Here is a 27042-nt window from a genome sequence, read left to right on the forward strand (position 1 = left end):
AGCAGGGTAACATGGGGAGTTGTTCTCATTCTTTGACAGTGGCTGTTTCCCTGGTCCAGACTACCTATAGACTTCTTTTTTTAAATTTAATACTGATTTATTTACAAAGTTTAAATACATTGTTTTTCACAAAAGATCCTTCCCATTTCCTGCACACACACACACATACATTTAATTTTTTAAAAAGGAAAGGTGACTCAGAGAATGGGGGAAAGTTTCAACTGGAAATGGATTATTCTTCCTCTGGCTTCTCCAAATACCCCGACTTATTTTGGTTTGCACACACCTCCCCTCATATTTACATAAAACACAGGCATAATGAGGAACTAAAAGTTCTGAATGCTGAAAATTTATATAAAGATATGCATGCTTTAAAAAAAAGAAAAGGAAAAAGGCATTGCATTCAAAGTCGCTTTGCTTTCTCGTTCAGCCTCAGTGTCACTTCCTTCTCTTCCCAAATCCACTTTTTACTAAATGAATTTTGCAGCCAGTCCATTTCTTTTGATGAGGCATTCATTTCCAGGACCTACCTGTCCACATTCCGCAACATCAAGTTAATAGTTAACACACTTGACTGCTAACCTGAAGGCTGGAGGTTCAGGTCTACCCAGAAGACAGACCTGATGACCTAGGCACTCCCAAACCAAAAATGATAAGATTTATTCCAACTGATTTCCAGAAAAAGAGTAGCTGCTTAGTCAAATAGCGTCCTTGAAATTTTGTCTGCAAATATTGTTGCTGTGAGCTGCCCTCTGCTTAGAGGCCATGTTTTTGTTACCCAGCTGCTATAACAGAGATACCACAGAAATGTGTTCTTTCACAGCTGGAGAGGCTAGATGTCCAAATTGGAGGAGGCAGCTCTAAGCGAAGACTTTTGTCTCCGTGTTGGCTCCCAATTCAGAAGGAACCTCCTCGTCTCCTTCAAGTGTCTATAGACCTGCATGCTTTGGAGACCTCCAGGTGGCCTGGCATCAGTCCTTCCTGGAGCTAGGAGGTTCCCAGTGTAGGTACTTGGACACAAAGAGTCGGCTTCACTCCTAGCTCTTTCTTCTTGGTGGTAGTCGTTGTTATGTGCCATCGAGTCACCGGTGACTCATTGTGACCCTATGTACAACGTACCCTGCCCTATCCTGATCCAGTCTCACTGTCTCTGACAAACCTACTCCTATTTAACCCAGTTACTGTGTAAATCCATCTCATCAGGGGGTTCCTCTCCTGTGCTCTCCTCCACTCTTTCAAGCATGATGTCCTTCTCTAAGGACCGGTCCCTCCTGGCCACGTGCCCAAAGTATATGAGACAGAGCTTAGTGGTAGTAGGTGTCCCTTTCACGCAGGGCTGTGATGAGACTAAGGGCCCCTGCATCCTTATCTTGCCCTGAATCCTTTTACAGCCAACTGGCTTATCACATCACTGTGGGCAGAAGGGGGTCATTTCCTAACTACTGTGTTATTACATAACTGCCAAGCCACTGAGAATCTGGACTTAGTCAAGCTGACCCATATTTTGGGGTAGATAAAATTTAATCCACTACAGGGTCAAAAGCAATGAATGCTGTCCTCTCTGACAAAGGTCTGCTAAACAGTCTACTGAATAGCAGGGAGGTAAAAAGAAATAAAATTTCTGTACGCAATTGGGCTGAGTAGTAAAGCTTATTCTCCTTGTTATAAACTTAACCCCAAAACCCTGCCCTGCCTCCCTCTCTACACACCCTACACTGGTTGGGGGGTCTCAGCTCAGGGCTCACTATCCCCTAGCGATCCTCCGCATACTTGTCTGACATACTTTGGACATGTTGTAAGGAGGGAGAGGTCCTTGGAGGGGGACATCATGCTTGGGAGTGTGGAGGGATGACGCAGAAGGGGAAGATCCTCTATGAGATGGATTGATTCAGTGACTGGGGTAATCGGGATGGGTGTGTCAGAGGCAGTGAGACTGGCACAGGATAGAGCAGGGTTTACGGCTGTTGTACATAGGGTCGCTGTGAGTCACAAGCAACTCGACAGCACATAACAACAACAACAACATGCAGGAGTGGAATCCACTTCCTAAACAACATGCCTCCGGAGACCCTATGGACTTTGATAAATGTTGATAGCTGTAGAGGGGCTTCGGACCTTTTGTTCATAGGGGTGCTATGAGTCGTGCTCGACTCGAAGGCAATCAACAATATTATAATAACAATATTATAAAAAGGGATTTTGTAATTAAATTCCTTGGTAGAATATTTCTAATATTTTCTTTCTTTTTGATAAATGAATATTCCATTGCATTATTCATCTAAGCAGAAGATAAACAAGAGTGTCAATAGCCTAGGTATCAAAAAAGAAAAGTTAAATAAAGCATCCTCCTTCTACCCCATCATATTTCTTTCTCCAGTTCCAGAAGGCTCCTTTAAATCCTGACTCAAAGACCTCATAGAGAAAGGAGATAGCCTTATTGTAACATCAGAACCCTGGTGATCTCAGTGAAATAGGTGGATAAAATTTCTATCCAGCCCCAACGGCAAGATAAGACAGGACATAAAAAAGCAGAACAGTTGTTTTGTGCTGAATCAAAAAATCACCTGGAAATTGGAGACCAGAGTCATTGCCTACCTAAATAACCTTGAAAATGACTCAGCCCCATAATCTGCTCCTGCAGGATCTGAGATCATGGGCACACGTGACAAAGGATGAGCCCAGCCAGTGCCTTATTTTTCTGAATGTTTTTCTAGCAAGTATCAGCTACACTGTACATAAAGTCACAGGAACAGTGTCCCCGGAGCTGGATTGTTATGACTTCACAACTGAAGAACTGTGTGATCTAGAGCAAGTTACTTAACCACTCTGTTCTGTTTTTTTTCACCTGAAATATAACAACAGTAATGACACATAAAGTCATTGGGAGAATTTTTTAAAGTTCATGCACCTAATGTGCTTAAAACAGTGCCTGAAACATGGTGAGTAATCAATAAAGGTTGGCTATTACTTTTCTTTCTATTTTTACTGTTATGACAAATTACATTTTCTATTGCAGGAGTGACATCCACTTCCTAAAGAATATGCCTCTGGAAACTCTATGAACTTTGTCAGGTCGTTTGATCATAGGGTCACTATGAGTTGCACTAGACAGCAATCAACAACAACAAACAACATTATATTCTATTTCTTCTTTTTATTAACAGGCTTTTAAAAAAATAATCCTGGGGGCAGGAAATTACTATGAAGCAGGGCATTAAAAGAGTCTTTGCAAAAAAAAATTCTTTGGGTTAGTGATTTAACAAAAATTACAAACTTGTTTTTAATGCTTATTTTTGTAAACTGTGTAGCAAAAATTAAAGACTAAAGAAATATGCAAAAAGTGTAAGTTCTGATAAGTTCTGTTGATAAGCTTTCTGATTTTTAAATCCTTTCCATATGTTCCAAATTTTCTATAATGCACAAATGTTCTATTTATAAATAAGAAAAAAATTATATTAGAGTACAGGGCTTCCTAAGGGCAAGACAGGGCATGACAATGAAGAGAGGATGAGGGAGGGGGATGGTGGAGAGAGGTGTAGTGTTCACTTCCTCCAGGCACATCTCACTTCTCCAGTGTCCTGCAGACTATAAAGCCTCCTGTTATTTTCCAATGGTAGCAATTCTACTCATTTTAGTAAGCTATGGCTTCATTAGAATCCTTACTTTAAAAATCATGAGAGGTCCCTGGCCATCAGGAAGGCGTTTCTGGAACATTGTGCTTCACTTTTGGGAGGATATGGAGACACAGAAAGTTTGCTGAAAGCCTTGGACACTATCCACAGAAGCAGCTCACCCTGATAAGAGTTTCAAACACAATTTGAGGGGTTCCTGTGCTGCTTCTCCTGAAGGTAAGATAGCCTGTTGTGGAGGAGAGCCCGGGATTGTTCTTTTTTGCTCAGCACACACTTTCCTCATGCCTGATACCTTCCGGATTCCAACTTCTGCTTTAAGGGGTTGTTCAGATGTACAAAGGGCCTGTCTGAGGCCTTTTCCATAATGACACTGGTGTACAGTTGTGGAGAGCTCATAGGCTTTGTGTCGGAATGCTAGGGCTTGAAATCTAGCTCTAAGGCACACTTCTATAGGACTTCGTGCAAGTAAAATACCTACCAGTCTCAAAGGGATAGCATTAGGATCAGATACAATCAAGAAAGTAAACATTTTTTTATTTGGTTCCATCCGCTCTGGCCTCTGGTCTCCTAGAACGCATCACATGTATCCAACTAATTCATCATTTTAAGTACCTTTAAGGTGCTCCATTATATCTGGCACCCTCTCTGTTCCCTTGTACCTGGCAACCATAGCAATGATTGAAATTATTCTGGGAACTGTTAAATGCCCTGCTTTTGTGAAAAGCCCCTGCTAAGTGTACTTCCCTTTTACAAACTGCTTATAAAGCACTCCACCTCAACCTCCTTTTATAAGCTGCTTGCTTGTATCACCCTGGATATGAGGTTGGCCAATAGATACTCCTTGTGCCTTGACTGAGTGGTCTTGAGTCTCTATCGGAGGTGAGGATGTGGAAGCAACTACCCCTGAAAACATGGTGCTTAAGATTGTAAAAAGGGGCCCCAAAATTTAGGAGCTTGGCATTATAGCAATATACGGACAAAGAATGGCCAGAAATTCAAACTGGATTCATAAGAAGTTGAAGAACAAGGACTATCCTTGCTGAAGTCAGATGAATATTCTCTGAAAGCAGAGAATATCAGAATGATGTTTTATTGACTGTACAAAGGCATCTCACTAAAAACAAAACAGAACCAAAACCAAAGGCATCTCACTGCATGATTTATGACCAATTACAGACAAAATTAAAAATAGAATTCCCAGCACAGTTAATTGTGCTCATGTGGAACCTGTATGTGAACCAAAAAGCAGTTGTTTAAACAGAACAAGGAGCTACTACATGGCATAAACTCAAGGGGGGGGGGAATGTATGTGTTGGCATTTTATTCTTTTTTTTTAATTTATTTTTCATTCCAATGAACATCTACAGAGATTTTGGAATTCCATTCATTCATTGTTGCACCCTTCTTCCCGCCCGCCCCCCCCACCCCCCCTGTTTGGGCATTTTATTCTTTCACCATATCTATTTCATTTGTGTGCTGAGCAAAAAGCTGAACTATAAAAAGAATATAGTGGTATCAATATTGCAAAAGATTCATCAACAGCCAGTGCTATGCAGATGACACAACCTTGCTTGCAAAAATTGAAGACGACTTTGAATTGTAGTGCTGGAGAAGAGTACTGAATATCCCATGAACTGCCAAAAGAACAAGCAAGCCTGTCCTGGAGGAAGGATGGTGAAACTTCATCTCACATACTTTGGGCATGTTGTCAGGAGGGGTCAGTTCTTGGAAGAGGCATCATGCTGGGAAAGGTGGAGGGTCAAAAAAAAGAGAAAGACATACAGGAAATGGATAGACACAATGTGAGGATGATACAGAACAGGGCAAATAGGGTTTTTATGAGTCAGAGTCAACCTGAGGGTACCCAACATAGATTGACTAAAGAGCCAGTGTTCATGGTATGAAACACAAACAAAGTAGATGAAAGATTGTATAAAGCACAATACACATGAGCGGAACACAATGTAAATGAATTCTTGCATGCAAACCAATTTTTAAAAAGGAGGGGAAGATACAGCCTATAACTGCCTCATTAACATACAAAGGCAATCCCTTTCCAAATGGGCTCATGGCTGACCACAAGCGCAGAAGTTAACAATATTCAAAACATCTTTTCAGAACACAATTCAATCCGTAACAAGGACTATTCTGCCTTCTTTGTCCATTTGCTTTCCAATTTCACTGTAACTGAAGATGGCTTCTGAGGCTGATTCACACATAAATCTAACTTTACTTTCTACATTTACAGAGCATAAATATCCTAGATACACGGGACTGGCAATGCCTTTTGGAACAACTCTTCCCATTGAGGAACTGAACTAGGAAGAGTATAAACTCTTAATTGTAATCAACAGAGCAATTCCTTAAACTATCTAAATCTGAGGGTGGGAGTTATTTGCCAATTGTAAAATCATGAATCCTTTAGACTCAAAAGGATACATTTTTATTTTAAAAGAAGCAGCCTCCTTTTTAGCATTATCATCTAGCAAAGAAAAAATATGTCCAGTTTAAATGACTGTTAACTAGATCTCCTAAAAGCTTTGTGGAGGAATTAAACATATTGTTCTTTTAAAATATAATTTGAAGATTACACTTGAATAGGAATCCTATATATAGTGTTAGCTCTATTATAGTCTGTCAGTATTATTATAGTATCAAGAGAAAAATAACAACGCTGCATGAATTGCCTTTCCTTCCACTTATCCTAAGTGAACCATTGAGAGCATCCTGATGAAACATAGATCCAATATAATTACAGAAGATACCAGTGACGTTATAAAGAAGGATGAATTTAAATATAACTTAGACAGTAATTGGTTGTTGCCTTCTTAAAATGTTGTTTCCCAACATTCCAAGTACTTAAATGGATTGTTAATAAGTAACATTATATACTGATTGTCACTGAGGTTCCTTAACATACATTACTTTCCTTTGATGTTCCTCAAGTTTAATATCCTGATTGTAAACATTTTTAAAGCCTGTATAAATAGTTAAGGTTCTCTAGTGGCCTAATTCACAGACAGTTGAACTGCTAAGCCAAAGATTGTGTCTCTCCTGCGATTCAATTCCACCAGAGGCTTAGAGAGGAAAAATGGCCAACTTCCTCCATGCAATCTACAGCTTTAGAGGCTCACTGATGATGAGTCCATTCCAACTCACAGCAGTCAGCGAGTGAGTGAGTGAGAAATACCAGGAAGAATCTTAAAGGGAAACATTCAGATTTTCTCATTGGAAGAAAATTTTTATATTGAAACTTTTTATTATATGGGAGAAAAGAGCAAGATGAATTAAATAAGTCATGTGTAAGTGAATCAATTAAATTTCCTCAATTGTCAATGACAATTTTCCTTAATGGACACTTAACTACAGGTTTGGTACTATTTTAAATACTCAATTTTTCCATTTTACTTAATCTTAACAGTATCTCCTTCATTCTGAGACATGGAAACTAAGATGGAGAGGTTATATAACTAAGTCACAAAGAAGGGTTTTGAGGTCAGCTGACTCTGTGTATACAGACCTTAACCAAGATAACAAACATACTGCTTGAAGAAATGCTTAAGCAAGGTGGCCTTGCTCATCCATAAAATCTTAATGTTTTTTTAAAAGAGTCACATTTTAGAAAGATGTGTAGTCATGAGAAAATGCTTACAATGTAGTGTTAAGTCCAGGAACAAAGACATGGTACACACATCAGAGCATAATGGTGTGCACATACATATGCACATCCCCAAACTCAGACTCCCAGATATTTGCTGAAAGTGAAGGATCTTAAAATACTTACTGAAGGTCAAAAACTATTGCCCTCAGCATGGATTACCCCTCAATATAAAGAAAAAAGATCATATGCATATTAAAATTGGACAGTAATAAGGAAAATAAAAGTCAATGCCTTTTGAATTGTGGTGTTAAGAGAACTGAATATACCATGAACTTTCAAAGGAACAAATCTGCCTTGGAAGATATACAGGCAGAGTGCTCCTTAGCTGCCAGGATGGTGAGACTTGTCTCATATACTTTGGACACATTATCAGAAATGGTCAGTCCCTAGAGACGGTCATCATGCTTTGAAAAATAGAGGGTCAGCGAAAGAGAGGATGATCCTCAATTAGATGGACTGGCATAGTGATTCGAACAATGGCGTAAGTAGAGCAGAAATTGTGATGGTAGCAGGATCAGGCAGTTTTGTTGTGTTGTGCTCTGCAAGTACCTCACAGCAACCTACAAATATTAACAGGGGGTTATCTTCAGATTATCTAATTCCTGGTAGTTCTACTTTACTTTCTATTTGTTCAGTTTTCCATATTTTCCCTCGCTGAGCATACTTATTTTTATATTCTCAGAAAGCTATATTTTTTTTTTTTTAGAAAGCTATATTTTTTAAATCAGAATTTTACAAATCTTTGCTGTTCACTTGTCCATGGATTTTCTGGACATACAATGAAGACACAGGTCTTCCTTCCTCCCAGGGGACCTCCACTGTCCCCACCTCCCTCTCCAAGAAGTGCAGATGCAACCCTGCGCTACCCTCCCGAGGGTTTACACCTACTTTTCCGCTCGCGGTAGGTTTGCCAATCCCTGGGGTCCAGAAGAGTTGCCATCGGGAGCGCTGGCTCCTCAACAGATAGCACAGAAGAGGTCTAAATTTGCAGTAAGGGGACAAGTTAGGAGTTTCTTCTTGGTCACCGTCCAGTCTGCTCTGCATGGAGAGGCGACCACTCTGAGGAGCTCAGAAGTGCTGAAATCAATAATGCGCCCAGGCTTGCTCGCCCTGTGCCCACCCTCTGGGGTGATCGATCACCTGTCCCAGCTCGTGTAGACCATCGCCTCTGCCTTGCAGGCTTTCGTGTGGGTGGCGCCCCCACCCTCCCTGTTACCTGCAGGGACATAGTGGTAGGTAGCGTCTCCACTCCGCGCTGCGCTCTCCTCCCAGGATGCCTAGCCGCTACTTCTTAAAGCGCTGGAGTGGGGGTGGGGTTGTCAGCGGCTGACCGTCTCTGATTGGCCACGGTTCGGGCTCGCTTGGATCCTATTGGCCGTGGACTCAGGAGCCCAGGCTGAGTGAGGCATCTATGGTGCAAACAGCCCCGCCTCTTCTCTCTCCTGGGGAAAGGAGAGTTTTCTTGCTTTCTTGCTGTTTGCTACTGGGAAGGCAAAGAGAAAAGAATTTAAATGAGTTCCTCTCCGCTCTTGGCTCGCTCTTCTAATTCTTTCTCAAGAGGTTGTTTGCAGGAAAGCCAGGGAAGTCTCCAGAGAGCAACGACCCCACTTGGGATTCCTCTCATATATATTCCTCTCCTTTCCATAATTCCTCGAAAATAAGTTGATTTATTCAGACATCTCAATACATAGAATAGCCCCGTCCTTAGGCACTGTTCATCATGAATGAGAAAAGCCTTGTGGTTTGGTTCTTTTCTTTATAAAGGAAAACACTTAGATTCTGAACACGTTCTCCCCAACTATCTTAATTTGCTGGAACTAGGGTAATAGCGCAGGAGTACAAAGCCTGTTCCGTTTGACCTAAATCTCCAGTGGAACAAACCCAACATCACTACAAGTCTGTGGACACAAAGAATGCCATTTATTAACTTTTAAGAGAAAGGAACTGGATTTCTTGGTTATGAGAGTTCATTTCCGAGACTCTCAAATAGCCTTTGTGGAGAAAAGCGACCGGGGGAAATGTTGGGGGGAAATATCACTCACTTTGAATGTATAATGACAGAAGAAAGGCTCTGAAAATGTTCAGCTTACTTTTGCCTAAAGCTACATTAAAACAAACAAACAAACAAACCTTGCTAGTTTTTCTTTTTAGTTTTTTTTCTTCCTTGGAAATATTTTTTGGTGACAGGAACGAATATCTAAGTAAAGCTGTTGTTGTTGTTATTAGGTGCCACTGAGTTGCTCTGAACCCTGTCCTATCCTGTGCCATCCTCATAATTTCTGGCTGACATACGTAAGCTCATTGCTGTAGTCACTGTGTCAATTCATCTCATTTTGGATTTATTTTGCTGACCATGCTACCTATCCAAGCATGACATCCTTCTTCAAGGAATAGCCTCTCCTGGCAACAGGCAGAAAATATGAGAGAGGAAGTTTTTCCATCCTTGCTCCAAGAAGCAGTTTGGCTGCACTTTTTCTAAGACACATTTCTTTTTTTGGCAATTCATGAAATATTCAGTGCTTGTCTCCTACACCACAGTCCAAAGGCATTGATTATTCTTCCGCTATCCTCATTCACGGTTCAGTTCTCAGATGTATAACAAGTGCCTAAATCAAGTGCACCTTAGTCTTCAAACTGACATCATTGCTCCTCAGTAATTGGAAGAGATCCCTGACAGTGGATTTGCCCAGTGCAATATGTTTCTTGATCTCCTGACTGCTGGTACCAAGGATTGTAAACCCAAACAAAATTAAATCATTGACAAATTCAGCCATTTCTCCATCTATCATGATGTAGCCTATCAGTTCAGTGGTGAGGATTTTTGTCTTCTTAATGTGGAGATGCAATCCATATAGAAAAGTACAGTGTTTGATCCTCTAAATGTTTCAAGTCCTCCTCACTTTCAGCAAGCAAGGTGTGTCAGCTACATAGCACAGATTGTTGATGAGCCTTTTTCCAGTCCTGCTGCCGCATTCGTCATAAACTCCATCTTCTCAAATGATTTGCTCAGCATACAGATTGAATAGATATGGAGAAAGGATACAATCCTGATGTACACCTTTCCTGATTTAAAACCATGTAGTGTTCCCTTGCTTTGTTCAGACAACAGCATCTTAGTCTAGGAATAGGTTTCACATGAGCACAATTAAATGTTCTGGAATTCTCATTCTTCTCAATGTTAACCATAGTAAAGGGCAAGTAAAAATGAGAAGGCAAACATTAGAAAAATTGTGCTGGCAAAGATTTTACTACTTCTAGACAATGGGAAATATACAGACAAAATGGCATCTTCAGAGTGGTGGGTACTTCTCTGTTGGTCCAGAAGTAGCTGCATCCAGAAATGCACTGAGGTCCATGCTGGGCTTTATCTCTAGTTAAGACATTGGGACATTTAGATGATAAGAAATCAGAAGTAGGGGGATGTAACACATGATGTTCTGTTTTATTCTTGAAGTCTAGAATGTCTTTTTGAGACTTCTGTTCAAAGTCAAAGTCATTGTTGTCTTATTTCAAAGAACAAGGGAAAAGAATAATCAATAGGACATGGCTATAATAATAAGACACGGCTATTCTTGTCCTATTGATAAAAATGTGTTACAAAAACAAAAAGGCAGACTCATTCCCATCAAGTCTATTCCAAATCATAAGGATCCTTTGTGGAGTTTCCAAGGCTGTATGTAAATCTTACTGGGAGCAACCTTTCTCCTTCAAAGCCCCTCCTTTATTGGAACCACAGAGAATTGGTGGCCTTTAAGTAGCAGAGGAACACAAAGTGGACTATGTCACCAGTACGTTAATAATATACTCGGTTCAGTGATCATTCAGTGAAACATTTAGGTTGTGGCTGTTGTTATGGGCCATCTGTAGACTTCGAGTCATAGCGATCCTGTGAACCACAGATCTGAACTTTGCTCTATCTTGAACCATCCTCACAATCTCTGACATGCTCAAACCCATTGTTCCTGCCACTGTGTCCATGTGTTGGAGTCTTCCTCTCTTCCTCTGACTCTTCACCTTTCCAAACATGATGTCTTTTTCTAAGGATCAGTCCCTCTTGATAACGCGCCTTTAGGTTGTTAATTTGGATAGACAATGGAGTTTTAGTTTTTATTATTTTATTAAATGTTGATTATATACATATGCATTCAGAATGTTTTGTTAGGTATGATTGATTTTTCAGCACATAGCAACTGCATGTGACAGAGGAGAACTGCCCAAGAGGTTTTCTTTTTGGAAGTAGATTGTTCTTTTGTAAAGCCACTGGGTAGATCTACAGTTCAACAAGCTATTGTTGTTATTTGCTATGTACCGTTGAGTCGGAACAGACCCAACGAGCTGACTCTCTGGTGCATTTTCAGAGGCAGTTAATCACACAGGAGGAGATTGTGCATCCTTTTTCTGCGGAGCAGCTGGTGGTTGTGAAGTAGCTGGTGGTTTCGAACCCTGTGCCTTCAGGATTGCAATGCAGCTTCTTGCCACTCTAGGCCACTAGAGCTCCCAAAGAAGAACCAGAGGAGAAAAACAAAAAACAAACAACTGTCAACTCTTTAGTTAACAGTACAGCACTTACTCAATGTGTCACCAAGGCGTGGTTTCGAACCCTGTGCCTTCAGGATTGCAATGCAGCTTCTTGCCACTCTAGGCCACTAGAGCTCCCAAAGAAGAACCAGAGGGGAAAAACAAAAAACAAACAACTGTCAACTCTTTAGTTAACAGTACAGCACTTACTCAATGTGTCACCAAGGCTCCTTGTTAATTTAGTATGAATATGTATATGTGTATGTGTATTTTAAAAGCGAACCTGCCACCCAGTTTAAGAAGCAGAATATTAAAATGCAACAATATATGTATGGAAATTAAAAATCTCTGTAAATGCTTATTAAAATTAATTTAAAAACACAAAACAGAATATTACCTTTACCTTTGAAGGCCTTTGCCACACTCTTGATTTCAATTCATTAATCTATTTCTGGGATCTCAACTTAGCTCTATTTGTCTCTTTGTACCCTAATTGTTAGCTATCTGTGAATCAACAGGAAATCCTACACACTGCTGGTGATGCAAATTTGTGAAACCACCTTGGAGAATAATAATCTAGGTTATCTTCTAAAAGTTCATAATGTAGATATCCTATGGCCTTGTTGCACATAGTATAGCAGATATTTTTCACATCATGAGATAGCAGATAGGGCAAGTATCTTACAAATGAAATAAATTAAATAAAATAGAAAGTATCAGCAGTCAGCAGGGATCATGAATTAAACATTATCCAAAGCTTTCTTCGTATTAAGAGGACCAAGGATCCCAGGTAACATAATTCATAATGTATCCAGCTGCTAGCCCAAAGGCCAGTGGTTTTAATACACTAGGCAGTCCTCAGGAGAAAGATGGGCTGTCTCCTCCTATAAAGATTTACGGCCTGGGAAACCAGTCTCTATGAGTCAAAAACAACTGGATGGCAATAGGTTTACTGTATTATGAGGATCATATGGTTTTTTGTTCTTTTACTCTTTTAAAAGAATGACACATTAATTTATTTCAACTTGTTAATCAGATCTTGCATTCTTCATTAATCTAACTTAGTCTCAATAGAATACTTTTATTTTTTCTTTTATAGAATTAACTTATTGATTCTATTTGCTAATATTTCTGACTTTTTTCCCCACTTATGTTTATGAGTAATTGCCTATTCTTTTGCAATTGCCTACCTATTCTTAAATAGATTCTTCTTTTTGGTTTGTGATATCACTGTTAGGTGCTCTGACGGCCATTTGGGTAAGGAGTTGCGCTGCCAGTCTAAAGGTGAGTAGTTCGAATTCACCAGCTGCTCCTCGGGAGAAAGAAGAGCAATCTCTTCCTATGTGATTTTACAGCCTTTGAAATCCCACTGTGTACCACTGAGTTGGAGCAGACCCTTAACTGACTCTCCAGAGGGTTTTCAGAGGCAGTTAATTGTATAGGAGGAATTCTCCTGTGAAGCAGTTGGTGGATTTGAACTGCTTGCTTTCAGGATTGAAGCGTAGCTTCTTGCCACTAGGAAACTAGACCTCCTTTATTCCACTTTATGTTGTTTTAATGTGCCGTCTAGTCGCTTGTGACTGATAGCAACTGTATGTACAACAGCTCTGAACCTTGCTCTATCCTGAGCCAACCTCACTGTCTCTGACACACCTACCCCCATTACCTTAATCACTGAGTCAATCCATCTCATCCGGGGTCTTCCTCTCCTGTGCTGTCCCTCCACCCTCCCAAGCATGATGTCCCTCTCCAAGGACTGGTCTGTCCTGGCAACATGTCCAAAGTATGTCAGATGAATCTTCAGAATCCTTACCTCCAAGGAGCAGCCTGGTTTCACCATCTCCAGGACAAACATGTTTATGGACATACAACATTTTGTTTATTCATTTATCTGTTGAGAGACATTTGTCTTTTCCATCTTTTGGAAAATGAACAATGTTGCGGTGACCTTGGCATACAAGTTTCTATTCCTTTTATCATTTCTTTTGGACATATCCTTAGAGCTAAGATTTATGAGTTATATGATAATTCTAGAAGTACTTGAAGCAGAATATCAAAGACTTCAATATGGCTTTGTTGCTGTTATTGTCAGATGCTGTCAAGTTGAGTGTGAATCATAGCAACCCTGTGAACAAAAGGTCTGACCCTGTGCTGTCCTGCACCATCCTCACACTTCCTCACACACAAGACCCATTTGCAGCTGTCACTGTGTCAATCTCCCTGACTGAAAGTCTTCCCCTCCTTCACCGACCCTCTACCCTTCCCAGCCTCATCTCCTTCTCCAAGGATTAGAACTGTCCAGTGGGGTTTCCAAGGCTTTATTCCTTATGGCTGACTCAGTAAACCCACTGGAGGGTCAGCTTTGGGTCGGCTCTTTGGTACACAACAACAATAACAATTCCTTACAGAGGAGTCCTAATGGTGGAGTGGGTTAAACTAGCTAAAAGGTTGGCAGTTTGAACCCACCATCAGCTCCACAGTTTACTCTTTATGGAAGCTGGTTATCATAACTTTCCCCTGTGGGATATCTGGTAGGTTTGAACTGCCAACTTTTTTATTAGTAGCCAAGTGCTACTTACTATGTCACCAAGCCTCATTTCAAACACTTATACACATAACAAAGATCAGAATGCACAAAAATGGAAAGAAGAACCTGGTGGTTTCTTCTTCTGCTAAGTTTTCTTATTGCAACTTGAACTTATTTCATGAAACCTTATAGTCAGTGACATAACTCACCACCCAGGAAGTATCTTAGACCACCGTTATAGCCCAGAAAGCATATAAAGCTAATAATAGTCCAATTGAACAATTATTAAGAGAACTAATACCAAAGAAAACAAAGCCTAAACTGAGAATTTTTCATGTTTAAACAATGGGGGGGGGCGGGGGTTGGTGGTTGTTAGGTGTTGTTGAGTCGAGTATTACTCATAGCGACCCTATGAACAAAAGATCTGAACCTTGTTCTATCTTGTGCCATCCTCACACTTTCTGACACATAAGAGCCTATTGAGGGAGTTACCATGTCAATCCACCCGGTAGAGGGTCTTCCTCTCCTTCATCGACCCTCCACCCTTTAAAGCATCATGTCTCTCTCCAAGGAATGACCCCTCCTAGCAACATGTCTAAAGGATGTGAGGCAAAGTCTCATCATTCTTGCCTCCAAAGAGCACACTGGCTGCATCCTCCCCAAGACATATCTGTGTGTTCTCCTGGCTGTCCATGTGATGTTCAGTGCTCTTCTCCAATCCCACAGCTCTAAACTGAGGTTTTCCAGGTTGAAACAATGGTAAGAACTGATATTAAAGGTAAAAATTGATCATTCAATACAGAATGCTGAAATAATTGTTCAAGTTATCTTTTAAAGATTATGTATGAGAATCATAGAAAATGCTATATAGAAAGATAAATGACCCAAGCTTTATATTAGTAATGTAAAAACACATATAAATGTAAAATAAATCATAAGAGAACACGGAAAGAAGATATGTTTTGTGATTATTGAACTGTAGGAGAATGTAAAACAAAACCAGACCTTTTTGTTATTGTGTTTGTGTGCTATAAAATGGGAGAGAGAAGAATCACTAACTGCTCACTTTAGTAAATTTTATTGTTAGTCTTAACACAAACAGGAAGCAATAGTGATTTTTTTTATTGAGGAAATTTTTCAAAGATTCAGCATCACAGTTACATTCATTAAGTGTGCACTATGTGTCAGACTGGATAATGACTAAGGATGACAGAAGAAGAATCGATACCTTTACGTTGTGGCGCTGGAGAAGAGTGTTGAACATACCATGGACTGCCAAGAGAACAAACAGGTCTGTCTTTGAGAAAGTGAAACCAAGTTTCTCCTTGGAAGCAAGGATTTTGTAGCTCCATTTCACATCCTTTGGGCATGTGATCAAGAGGGACCAGTCCTTAGAAGGACATCAATCATGCTTGGGACAGCACAAGAGTGGAAGACTCTGGATGAGATGGATCGACACAGCACCTAGGGTAATGGGGATAGGTGTGTTGGAGCTCATGAGATTAACTCAAGATAAGGCAGGTTTCAGAGCTATCGTGCATAGGGTCACTAAGAGTGACAGGTGACTCGATGGCACATAGCAACAACATGGGTCAAAATTATTTTCCAGGATCTTATATTCTCTCTTCTGTCTCACAAGGAGTACTAGTTTTATCATTTCACAAAGATTAATTAACTTGCCCCAACAGTCTAGAGCAATATTGAGAGTCTCTTCTGCTGTCCATTTAGGTCTTTTCTTCCTCCTATGTCTCAGTAATGATCTTTTGCTTTCCTAATGGATCATTTCCTTTAATTCATCCACAACTCATCTGGCCTTTTTGTTCATTAATGAAACAAAGGGAAGAATTGCTGAAGAAAAAGAAATTTACAGAAGATTTCAAAGGACAGCACAAGACGACAAAGCAAAGTAATGTGAAGGAATGTGCAAAGAGCTAGAGCTGGAAAACAAAAAGGGAAGAACTCGTTTGGCATTTCTCAAGCTGAAAGAACAAAAAATAAACTAAAGTTCAAGTTGCAATACTGAAGGACGTCATGGGCAAAATCTTGAATGATCCAGAAAGCATCAAAAGAAGATAGAAGGCGTACATTGAGTCACATGCCAAAAAGAATTGACAGGCACACAACAATTTCAGGAAGTAGCGTATGAACCAATGGTGATGAAAGAAGTTTAAACTGCATTGAAGGCATTAGCAAAAGAGAAAGCCCCAATAATCAATGAGATACTAACTGATATGCCTTGGGCGTGCTCATCAAGCTATGCCAGGAAATTTGGAGGACAGCTCAGCTACCTGGTCAAATGACCGGAAAAGATCCACATCTGTTCCCATTCCTAAAAAAGGTGATTCATTAATCATTAATATTACATTCATGGACAATCTTGTTGAAGATTATTTTAAAATGCTATAATAGTACAAGGCAAAGAATTATGAGAAATTCAGGCTAGATTTAGAAGCTGTGGCATAAGGGATCTCATTGCTAACGTCAGATGGATCTTAGTTGAAAGCAGAGAATATTAGAAGGAGGTCTATTTGTGCTTTATTGACTATCCAAAGGCTTTTGACTGTGTGAATCATAACAAAGTATGCTAACTTTGAGAAGAATGGGAATTCCAGAACACTTAATTGTACCCATGTGAAACCTATACTTAGACCAAGAAGCTATTGTATGAACAAAGCAAAGGAACATAGCGGTGCCTTAAAATCAGGAAAGATGTGTGTCAGAGTTTTATCCTTTCTCCATACCTATTCAATCTATATGCAGAACAAATCCTTTGAGAAACTGGACTCTATGAAGAGGAACGTGACATCATTATCAGAGGAAGGCTCATCAACAACATTATGCAGATAACACAATCTTGCTTACTGAAAAACAAGGAGGAATTGAAAAGCTTGCTGCAAAGAATTGAAAACTACAGCCTTCAACATGGATTACAGCTCAACATCAAGAAAACGAAAATCCTGGGTTCTCCCACACCCCCCCCACCCCCCGCCGCGGGTCCCAGCAGCACGGCGGCGGGCAGAGAGGCAGTGCCGGAGCAAGCCAGCTTCGCAAAGGCTCTGTGCGCGCCGCGGCCCACAGGCACCCGGCACGAGCCCTCCCTGCCGCCAACATGCCCAAGAGGGTGCGGTGAAGGAGGAGTCCAAGAGATCAGCGAGGCTGTCAGCTAAGCCGCCTGCAAAAGTGGAAACGAAGCCCAAAAAGGCAACAGGAAAGGAGAAGTCTTCTGACAAAAAAAGTGCAAATAAAATGGAAAAGGGGAGCAAAGGGAAAACAGGATGAAGTGGCTAACCAAGAAACTAAAGATTTACCTGCAGAAAATGGAGAAACTAAAAACGAAGAGAGTCCAGCCTCTGATGAAGAAGAAGAAAAAGAAGCCACGTCTGATTAATATTTGTCTACCATGTCTTATCAGTGGTCCCTGTAGCTCCTTTCTTGTACAATCCGGAGGAATAGTTTTATCAAGCATTTTGTAAATGCAAGTTTTTTTAGTAGCTCTAGAAACATTTTTAAGAAGAAGGAAATCCCACTTCATCCCATTTTTAAGTGTAAATGCGTTTTTTCAAGAGGTGAGATCATTTGCTGGTTGTTTATTTTTTGGTACAACCAGAAAATGTGGGATGTTAAAATTGTGGGGGAGCTTCGGATGTCAGGGTAACATTCCATGGGGAAAGGGACAGTTTTTATATCCCATAATACATAGTATACTTAATGACAATTTGGAGTCATAGTCATGCATTTATGACTTGAACATTTTAAATTAAGTCTATTTTCCATGTTTTTTAGATACATAAGTTAGAACATTGTTTAGTAAAATTCTTCTTAAACATAACCACTCCCTCTTCATGGCTTTCTCCTTTTCAGAACTATGTGGATTCTGTAACATCTTTGGTCTTGGTAGTCCAGTTTTCCTAGTAACTTTGTTGTGTGTTGTGAACGGTTGAAAATTTGAATGTGTAGTGTGTGTGATAGTAAATTGTGAATTTGTTGTTGTTGTTATGTGCCGTCGAGTCGTTTCCGACTCATAGCGACCCTATGCACAACAGCCCTAAACCCTGCTCTATCCTGCGCCACCCGCACCGCCTCTGACACACCCATCCCGATTACCCCAGTCACCGAATCAATCCATCTCATAGAGGGTCTTCCCCTCCTGCGTTGTCCCTCAACCCTCCCAAACTGTCAATTAGTAGGACTTAATGATGTGACAGTTTATCAACAATTGAAGATATTGGTACTTATTTTCTTCTGTATGAAAACTTTCCTCCAAATTTAAAGCTGGAAGGTCACTGGAATTTAGAAAAGAATTATAACTACATGACATTTTAGATTTTTGGTACATGCATTATGGATTGTGTACAGGTTGTTCATAATGTCTCTGTACTGGCCCTTAAAACAACCAATAAAATATAAATCATGAAAGAATAAAAAAAAAGAAAATGAAAATCCTGACCACTGGGCCAATAGACAACATTACGATAGATGGAGATATAAATTGTTAATGATTTAAACTTGCTTAGATACACAATCAACACCCTAGGGCCCAGCAGTGAGGAAATCTACTTGCTTTGAGAAAATCTACTGACAGAGACCTTTCCAAAGAGCTGAAGACCAAGGATGTTAGTTTGTAGACTAGGTGCACCTGATTCAAACCCTAATCTTTTCAATTATGTGCTATGCAGCTGAAAGTCAGACAATGAATAAGGATGACAGAGGGAAAAAATCACTGTCTTTGAGTTGTGATGTTGGAGAAGATTGCTGAATATCCATTGACTGACAACAGGAAAAACCAGTGCATCTTGGAAAAGTGCATCCAGGTGCTTCTTGGAGGCAAGAGAGCGAAACGGTCTCACTTAATTTGCACATCTTGTTAGGAGGGGCCAGTCCTTGGAAAAAGGCATCATGCTTGTAAAGCTGGAAGGTCAGCAAAGAAGACCCTCAATGAGATGGATTATCACAGTGACTGTAACAATGGGCTCCAGTATGTCAGAGACGATAAGGATGGCACAGGATTGGGCAGGTTCAGATCCATTATTCATAGAATCCCTATGAGCTGTCATTTATTTGACAGCACTTAACAGCAACAATAACAACTTGAGTAGGATTACATGACTCATCCATGGTGAGGTTGGGATTTTAGCCCAGGCAGGCTATCTGTAGAACCATGTGACAAAAGCTGGTCATCTTCCTGGAAGGAGCCCTAGTATTGTTGTAGCTAAGTACTCAGATGCTAACTGAAAGGTAAGAGGTTTGGACCCCTCAGCTGCTATACTCAGAAGAGGTGTGACAACTGCTTTTGTAATAATGTCAACTTAAGACACGCTATGGGATAGCTCTGAAAATGTGGCCTTAGTTGTATCAACATCTAGTATAATCTCAGGGCTTCATTCAATCTACCACTGAACCTGAGACTGGGGCAGGCATCCAATGACAGAGCCAAGATTTGACCCAATGCTGTCTACCTACACTCACACACACAAGGCAAGGCAGAATGGAATAAAGGGAAAGAGAATCTGGAATTCACATGTTTAATTACCATATTAGGTACAAAGGTAGTGAGATAACAACACAGAGGAGGGTGAAGATCTGTGTGTTCTTCTGTGTAGATTCTTTCAGTGGCTCAAAGCAAGGGACAGTGCAGTGTAGTAATTCCTAGACTTCTGGACTCAAAGAACCGAACAATTTAAAACAGATTCAGTGGGGCTCATATGGTTATACCTGGTTTATTACAGAAAGCCTGGTGGTCCCAACCCAGCCACTGCTCTGGGGGAGAGAGCTGTGGCAATCTCAGAAACCCTGTGGAGGCAGTTGTGCTCTGCTCTGTAGGGTCACTGAGTAGTCAGGTGCAGTGAGACAGAGCCTGGAGTTTTGCTCTCTACTCAGTAACTGGTAGTGTTGTTAGGTGCTCCCGAGTCAAGTAGGACTCATAGCAACCCCAGGGGGGGAAAAGATCTGAAGCGACGTGCTGCAATGGGAAAGCCTGCTACCAGGGGCGTCTCCAAAGTACTGAGCAGTAATGATGTCAGTTTAAAGAATAAGGTTTGCCTAATTCAGGCCATGGTCTTTTCCTATCACTTGCTATGCATCTGAGGGTGGGACAGTGAATAAGGATGGCAGAAAAATAACTGATGCCTTTGAGTTGTGATATTGGAAAAGAGTCCTGAATATCCCATGGACTGGCCAAAGAATAGTTATGTCTTTGGAGAAAGTGTGGCCAGACTGCTGTTTGGAGGCAAGGATGGCTCAGCATCTTCTTACACCATTTGGCCAAGCATATTGATCATACTTGGAAAGTTAAGGAAAAGAGAGGAAGACCTTCAATGAGTTAGTGACACTCTGATGGTAGCAGTGGGTTTGACTGTATCAGAGATGATGAAGATAGCACAGGATAGGACAAGAGGTCACTTTGAGTCATACTTGACTCAACAGCACATGGTTCTTGTTGTTCTATGCTGTTGATTGAAAACCAATCCATTGCTGACCCTCCATCAGGTTTTCAGAGGTAGTTAATTGAATGGGAGGAGACGACCCATCTTTCTCCCACGGAGCAGCTGGTGGATTTGAACCATGTGCCTTTGGGATTACAATGCACCTTCTTGCCACTAGGCCATCTAGTCATTCTCAAATTTTTGTCATGTTCAAGTCCATTCATCCATCTCACTAAGGGTCTTTCACTGACCATCTGTCTTTTTCAGTATGATGTCTTTCTCTCTCCTGACCATATGCCCCAAGTATGTGAGAGGAAGTTTTGCCAATCTTGCCTCAAAGGAGTACTCTGGTTGCACTTCTGAGACAAACGTTTTTGCTGATGTTGTTGTTAGGTGTCATCAAACTGACTAAAACTTACAGCTACCCCATGAACAACAAGATCTGAACCTTGTCCCCATCCTATGTCATTCCCACAATTTAATACCCTTGAGTTTATTTTACAGTCAAACCGGGTGGCTCCTTGGAGGCAAGGATTCTGAGGCTCCGTCTAACTTACTTTGGACATGTAGTGAGGAGAGACCAGTCCTTGGAGAGGGACATCATGTTTGGGAGGGTGGAGGGACAGCGCAGGAGAGGAAGGCCCTCTATGAGGTGGATTGATTCAGTGACTGGGATAATTGGGATGGGAGTGTCAGAGACGGTGCGATTGGCAGAGGACAGAACGGAGTTTAGGGGTGTTGTACATAGGGTCGCTATGAGTCGCAGGCGACTCGACGGCACATAACAACAACAACAACAACATATGCAAAGTTATTTGACTGTGTGGGTCTCAACAAACTGGGGCTAACTCGGAGAAGAACGGAAATCCCAGAACACTTGATTGTGCTAATGCAAAACGTATACTTGGACCAGGAAGCCTTTATCAAAACAGAGCAAGGAAACACTGTATGGTTCAGGATCAGGAAAGATGTACACCAGAAAGGCATCCTATCTCCATACCTTTTCAATTATATGCAGAGCAGATCATCTGGGAGGCTGGACTCTATGAGAAGGAATGTGGCTTCAGGATTGGAGGAAGACTCATAAACAACCTGTGTTATGCAGATGATACAGTCTTGCTTGCTGAAAGTGAGAAGGACCTGAGGCATTTGCTGCAGAAGGTCAAGGACTGCACCCTTCAATATGAATTGAAGCTTGCTATTAAGAAAACAACAATTCTCACCACTGGGCTGATTAAAAACATCATGGTAGACGGTGAAGAAGAGATTGAGATTATTAATAGCTTTAGTTTGCTTGGCTCCATAATCAACACTCTTGGTTCCAGCAGCTAGGAAATCAAAAGACAAATTGCCTTGGGAAAATCTGCTGTGAGACCTCTCCAAAGGACTGAAGAGCAACGATATCAGTCTAGAGACTAAGGGGTGCCTGATCCAGGCTATGGTCTTCCCAATTTCTTGCTATGCATCAGAAAGCTAGACAATGACAAGGGATTATTAGAAGAATTGATGCCTTTGAGTTGTGGTGCTGGAGAAGAATATATACCATGGACTGCTAGGAAAACAAATAGGTTCATACTAGAGAGGGTGAAACCAGCCTGCTCCTTGGAGGCAAGGATTTTGAAGCTCTGTCTGACATACTTTGGGTATGTTGCCAGGAGGAGCCAGTCCTTGGAGAGCGACATCAGGCTTGGGAGGGTGGAAGGACAGCACAAGGCAGGAAACTGTGGATGAGATAGATTGTTTCAGTGACTGGAGTAATGGGGGTAGGTGTGTCAGAGACAATGAGGTTGGCTCAAGATAAGCAGGATTCAGAGCAGTTGTCCATAGGGTCGCTATGAGTCTCAGTGATTCAACAGCACATAACAACAACATTGCTGCTGTTAGGTGCTTTCAAGTCTAGTAAGACTCAATGAACAACAGATTTAATCCTGTCTTGTTCAGTGCCATCCTCATCAACTCTGACATACTTGAACCCTTTGCTGAATTCACTATGTCAATTCATCTCATTGAGGGTCTTTTCTTCTCTCCCTGACCCACCACCTTTCCAACCATGATGTCCTTTTGCAAGGAATAGCCCCTCCTAACAGCCTGCTCAAAGTATGTGAGATGAAGCTTTGTCATCCTTGCCTTAAAGGACCACTCTAGCTATACTTTCTCCAAGACATATTTTTTAATTCTTTTGCAGTCCATGAGACACTCTTCTGACACCACAATTCAAATGCATCAAGTCTTCTGTCATCACTCAGATGTCTAGCAAGTTATGGAAAAGATTACTGTATTGAAAATACTTGTTGGGGCAATATTACAAAAGAAGGAAATAAGAGGCATCCAGATTGAAAAAGAGGTGGTAACACTGTCACTATATGCAGATTATATGATTGTGTACACAGAAAATTCCAAGGACTAAATGGAAAAAAACTATAAGGCCTAGTATACCAATTCAGTAGAGTTGTGGGATATATGATCAATATATAAAATTCTGTGATATTCATCTTCAGTAACAGAGGAAACTAAGAAAACAACAGCATTTACAATAGCCAACCACAAATTGATACTTGAGGTCAATTAATCAATTAATTGAGATACTTGGGACTAAACTAGAGACACGAAAGATCTTTATAAAGAAAAGTAGAAATCGCTACTGCGAGAAACAATGGGAAAATGTCCCTTATTCATTGATTATTACTGTTGTGTTGGAACTGAACCATAGCTGACCCTCCAGTGGGTTTTCAGAGACTGTTAATTGCACAGGAGGAGATGTCCATCCTTCTCTCATGGAACAGATGGTGGATCTGAACTATGTGCCTTCGAGACAGCAGCACAACTTTTTACCGTTAGGCCACCAAAACTCAATATAGTGAGGAATAAAGATAGGAAGACTCCAGTACGTCGTTGTGTTGTTAAGTGCCATTGAGTCGTAGGCAACTCATAGTGACCCTGTGAACAAAAGTCCTCAACAATTGTGTGACTTTCATCCTCTCTCCAGGTTCATTCGGTTTCCGGAGGCAAGTTATTACAGAAATGGATGCCACGCCTGCTTCCATTCTACATGTTCAATGCAATCTCAAAATAGATAACAAACTCATTTTTCAGAGAGATAGAAAAGGCAAATAAACTGTATTTGGAAAGGAAAGACACTCCACACAAGCAGAGCACTTTTTTGTTTGTTTGTTTTGTTTATTCTTTGTGGGTTTTCCCCCTTTTTTAATTTATTAATTTTAATGAAAGTTTACAGAGACTTAGGATTTTGAGGCATTCATTGCTGCACTTTTCTCCCTGCCCACCCCCACACCCCCAAATCATTCTTATCCTTGAAAAGAAAAACTCTTTCACTGTTAAGGAATACCCCCTCCCCAAGTTCACTCCACTATGCAGCCTTCATTCTGGACAAGAATACCCATTCATATATCTCTTTTAAACAGTTCTCTCCCTCATCTGTTTCAATGCAATATACATCATTCCTCCCCTCCTTTTCTGTCTTCCCTCAACCTTGATGTCTAATTTTACAACAGTAGCCCTATGTGACATTTGTCCTTTTGTGACTGAGATATTTCACTCAGAATAAAGTCCTCTAGGGTCATCCGTTTTGCATATTTCATGAGCTCCTTGGTTTTAAAAATTTCTGCATAGTATTCCATTGTGTGAATATGCCAGAGCTTCTCTATCCGTTCGTTTGTTGATGGACACTTTGGGTTGTTTTCAGCTCTTTGCTGTTGCGAACAAAGCCACAATAAACATGGGTGTGCATATATCTGCTTGGGTGACAGTTATGGTTTCTTTAGGGTAAATTCCCAGTAGAGGAATTGCTGGGTCAAATTGTATCTCTATTTGCAACTTTTTGAGAAAGCACCATACTGCCTTCCACAGTGGCTGCACCATTTTAAACTCCCACCAACAGTGAATAAGGGTTCCACTTTCTCCACCACCTCACCAGCATTTGATGTTTGCTGTTCTGTTAAATTTTGCTATTCTTACTGGGGTGAGATGATATCTCAATAGTTGTTTTGATTTGCATCTCTCTTAGAGCTAGGGATTTTGAACATTTCTTCATGTGTTTGTTAGCCATCTGAATGTCTTCTTTGATAAAGTGTCTGTTCATGTCCTGTGCCTATTTTTCAATTGGGTTATTTACCTTTATCTTGTTGTGGTGCTCGAGTATTTTATAAATTCTAGATATAAGTCCCTTGTCAGACATGTCATTACCAAATATTTTTTCCCACTCTGTGGCTTCCCTTTTTACCCTGCTGGAGAAGTTTTTTGATGTGCATAGGGATTTAAATCTTAGAAGGTCCCATTCATCCCTTTTATCCTCCCCTGGTTGTAGATAAGCAAAAAACTTTTGAAAAAACAAAAATGAACTGGGAGGCATGGACTCCCTGATTTCAAATTCTACTACACAGCCACAACCAAAACAGTGTGGTACTGGTACAATGGCAAACACATAGACTAATGGAACAGAATTGAAAGCCCAGAAATTAACCTATCTACCTTCAGTCAATTCCTAAACCACAATTAACACCAGGCCCTTGGGCTCAACTGGACTTTTAAACACAAAGGCCCACACACTAGGTCCTGATTGTTTAAACAAGAGGCTTCCAGCTAACAGTTGTTAGCAAAATCAGAAATAGCTAATAAAAAAAAAAAAGAAATAGCTAATCAGCTTAAACTTGGGTGTTAACAAAATCCAAAATGCGCAAACAGTTTATACCCAGCTTTCAAGTAAATCAAATCAGAAAGACTTTCCTACAACCAGGAGAGTATAAAATAGATGAATGGGATCTTCTAAGAATCAAATCCATTTGCACATACAAAAACCTTTCCAACAGGGTAAAAGGTAAAGCCACAGACTGGGAAAAAATATTTGATAATGACATGTCCGATAAGGGACTTATATCTAGAATTTATAGAATACTCTAGCACCCCAACAAGATAAAGGTAAACAACCCAATCACAAAATGCACTCAGGATATATGAGCAGACACTTCACCAAAGAAGACATTAAGATGGTGAGTAAACTCATGAAGAAATGTTCAAAAGCCCTAACTCTAAGAGAGATGCAAATCAAAACAACTATATCATCTCACCCTAGTAACAACATTAAAAATAGCAAAATTTAACTGAGCAGTAAACAACAAATGCTGGAGAGGTTGTGGAGAAATTGGAAGCCTTATTCACTGTTGGTGGGAGTATAAAATGGTGTCACTACTATGGAAGGCAGTATGGTGCTTTCCCAAAAATTTGACCCATCAATTCCACAACTGGGAATATACCCTAAAGAAATCACAACTGCCACCCAAACAGATATATGCACATCATGTTTATTGCTTCATTTTTCACAATATTAAAGAGATGGAAGCAATTCAAGTGTCCACCAACAAATGAATGGAGAACATGTGGTATATTCACACAATGAAATACTATGCTGCACTGAAAAACAAAGCATTCATATTATACAAAATGGGTAACCCTGGAAGACATTATGCTGAGTGAAATATCTCAGTCACAAAAGGACAAATAACTCTTTACTGCCACTGTTACAAAATAGGACTGACATGAGATTGGGAGAAAACTAAGAAAAGAGGGGATAAATAACGAACACTGCATTGAAAGTGATGATGGAAAGAATTGTCTAAAAGAAATATATGATTAGGTATTATTTTCATTACAACAGGCCAGATTAAGAGGTGCATAGTAAAGTAGGCTGTGGGGTGGGAGAGAAAGGAAAATGTGTATCAATGAATGAATGGAAATCCAGGTTTTATGTAAACTTTCTTTAAAACACCAATTAAAAAATATTATTTTTTAAAAAAGAATTGACACCGAAAAATTTCAGGAAGTACCAAATGAACAGGAGCCGATGGTAATAGAGGAAGTAGAAGCTGCATTGAATGCATTGGCAAAAAATAAGGCCCTGGGGATCAATGGAATACCAGTTGACTTATTACCAGGAAATTAGGAGGACAGCTGTCTGGCCAACAGATTGGAAGAAGTCCATACTTGTTCCCATTCCCAAGAAAGGTGATCCAACTGAATGTGGAAACTATCAAACAATATCATTGATATCACATGCAAACAAAATGCTGCTGAAGATCATTCAAAAATGGCTAAAACAATGCACACCCATCATTCACATGATGGAATACTATGCAGCACTCAGGAGCAAAGATTTCTTCTGTTTTTCTTTTCTTCTTGTTGTTGTTGTTGTTATGTGCCGTCGAGTCGCTTGCAACTCATAGCGACCCTATGTACAACAGCCCTAAACTCCGCTCTGTCCTGTGCCAA

The 27042-nt window shown here is 40.4% G+C and overlaps 1 protein-coding gene across 1 annotated transcript in view; it reads right to left on the reverse strand.

The window, feature by feature from the left end:
- ACBD7 (acyl-CoA binding domain containing 7) overlaps positions 1 to 8233 on the reverse strand; it is an 11215-nt gene extending 2982 nt beyond the window's left edge. Inside the window, exons 1-2 of the mRNA XM_006894319.1 lie at positions 8182 to 8233; positions 7843 to 7853 (exon numbers count right to left, since the gene is read on the reverse strand). Of these exons, the coding sequence (XP_006894381.1) occupies positions 7843 to 7853; positions 8182 to 8233 (63 nt within the window). The remainder of the gene's footprint in view (positions 1 to 7842; positions 7854 to 8181) is intronic.
- Between the last annotated feature and the right edge of the window lie 18809 nt (positions 8234 to 27042).

The sequence above is a fragment of the Elephantulus edwardii genome, unplaced genomic scaffold (assembly GCF_000299155.1).
Source record: "Elephantulus edwardii isolate Elephantulus edwardi_28Jun2011 unplaced genomic scaffold, EleEdw1.0 scaffold00139, whole genome shotgun sequence".
Taxonomy (NCBI): Eukaryota; Metazoa; Chordata; class Mammalia; order Macroscelidea; family Macroscelididae; genus Elephantulus; species Elephantulus edwardii.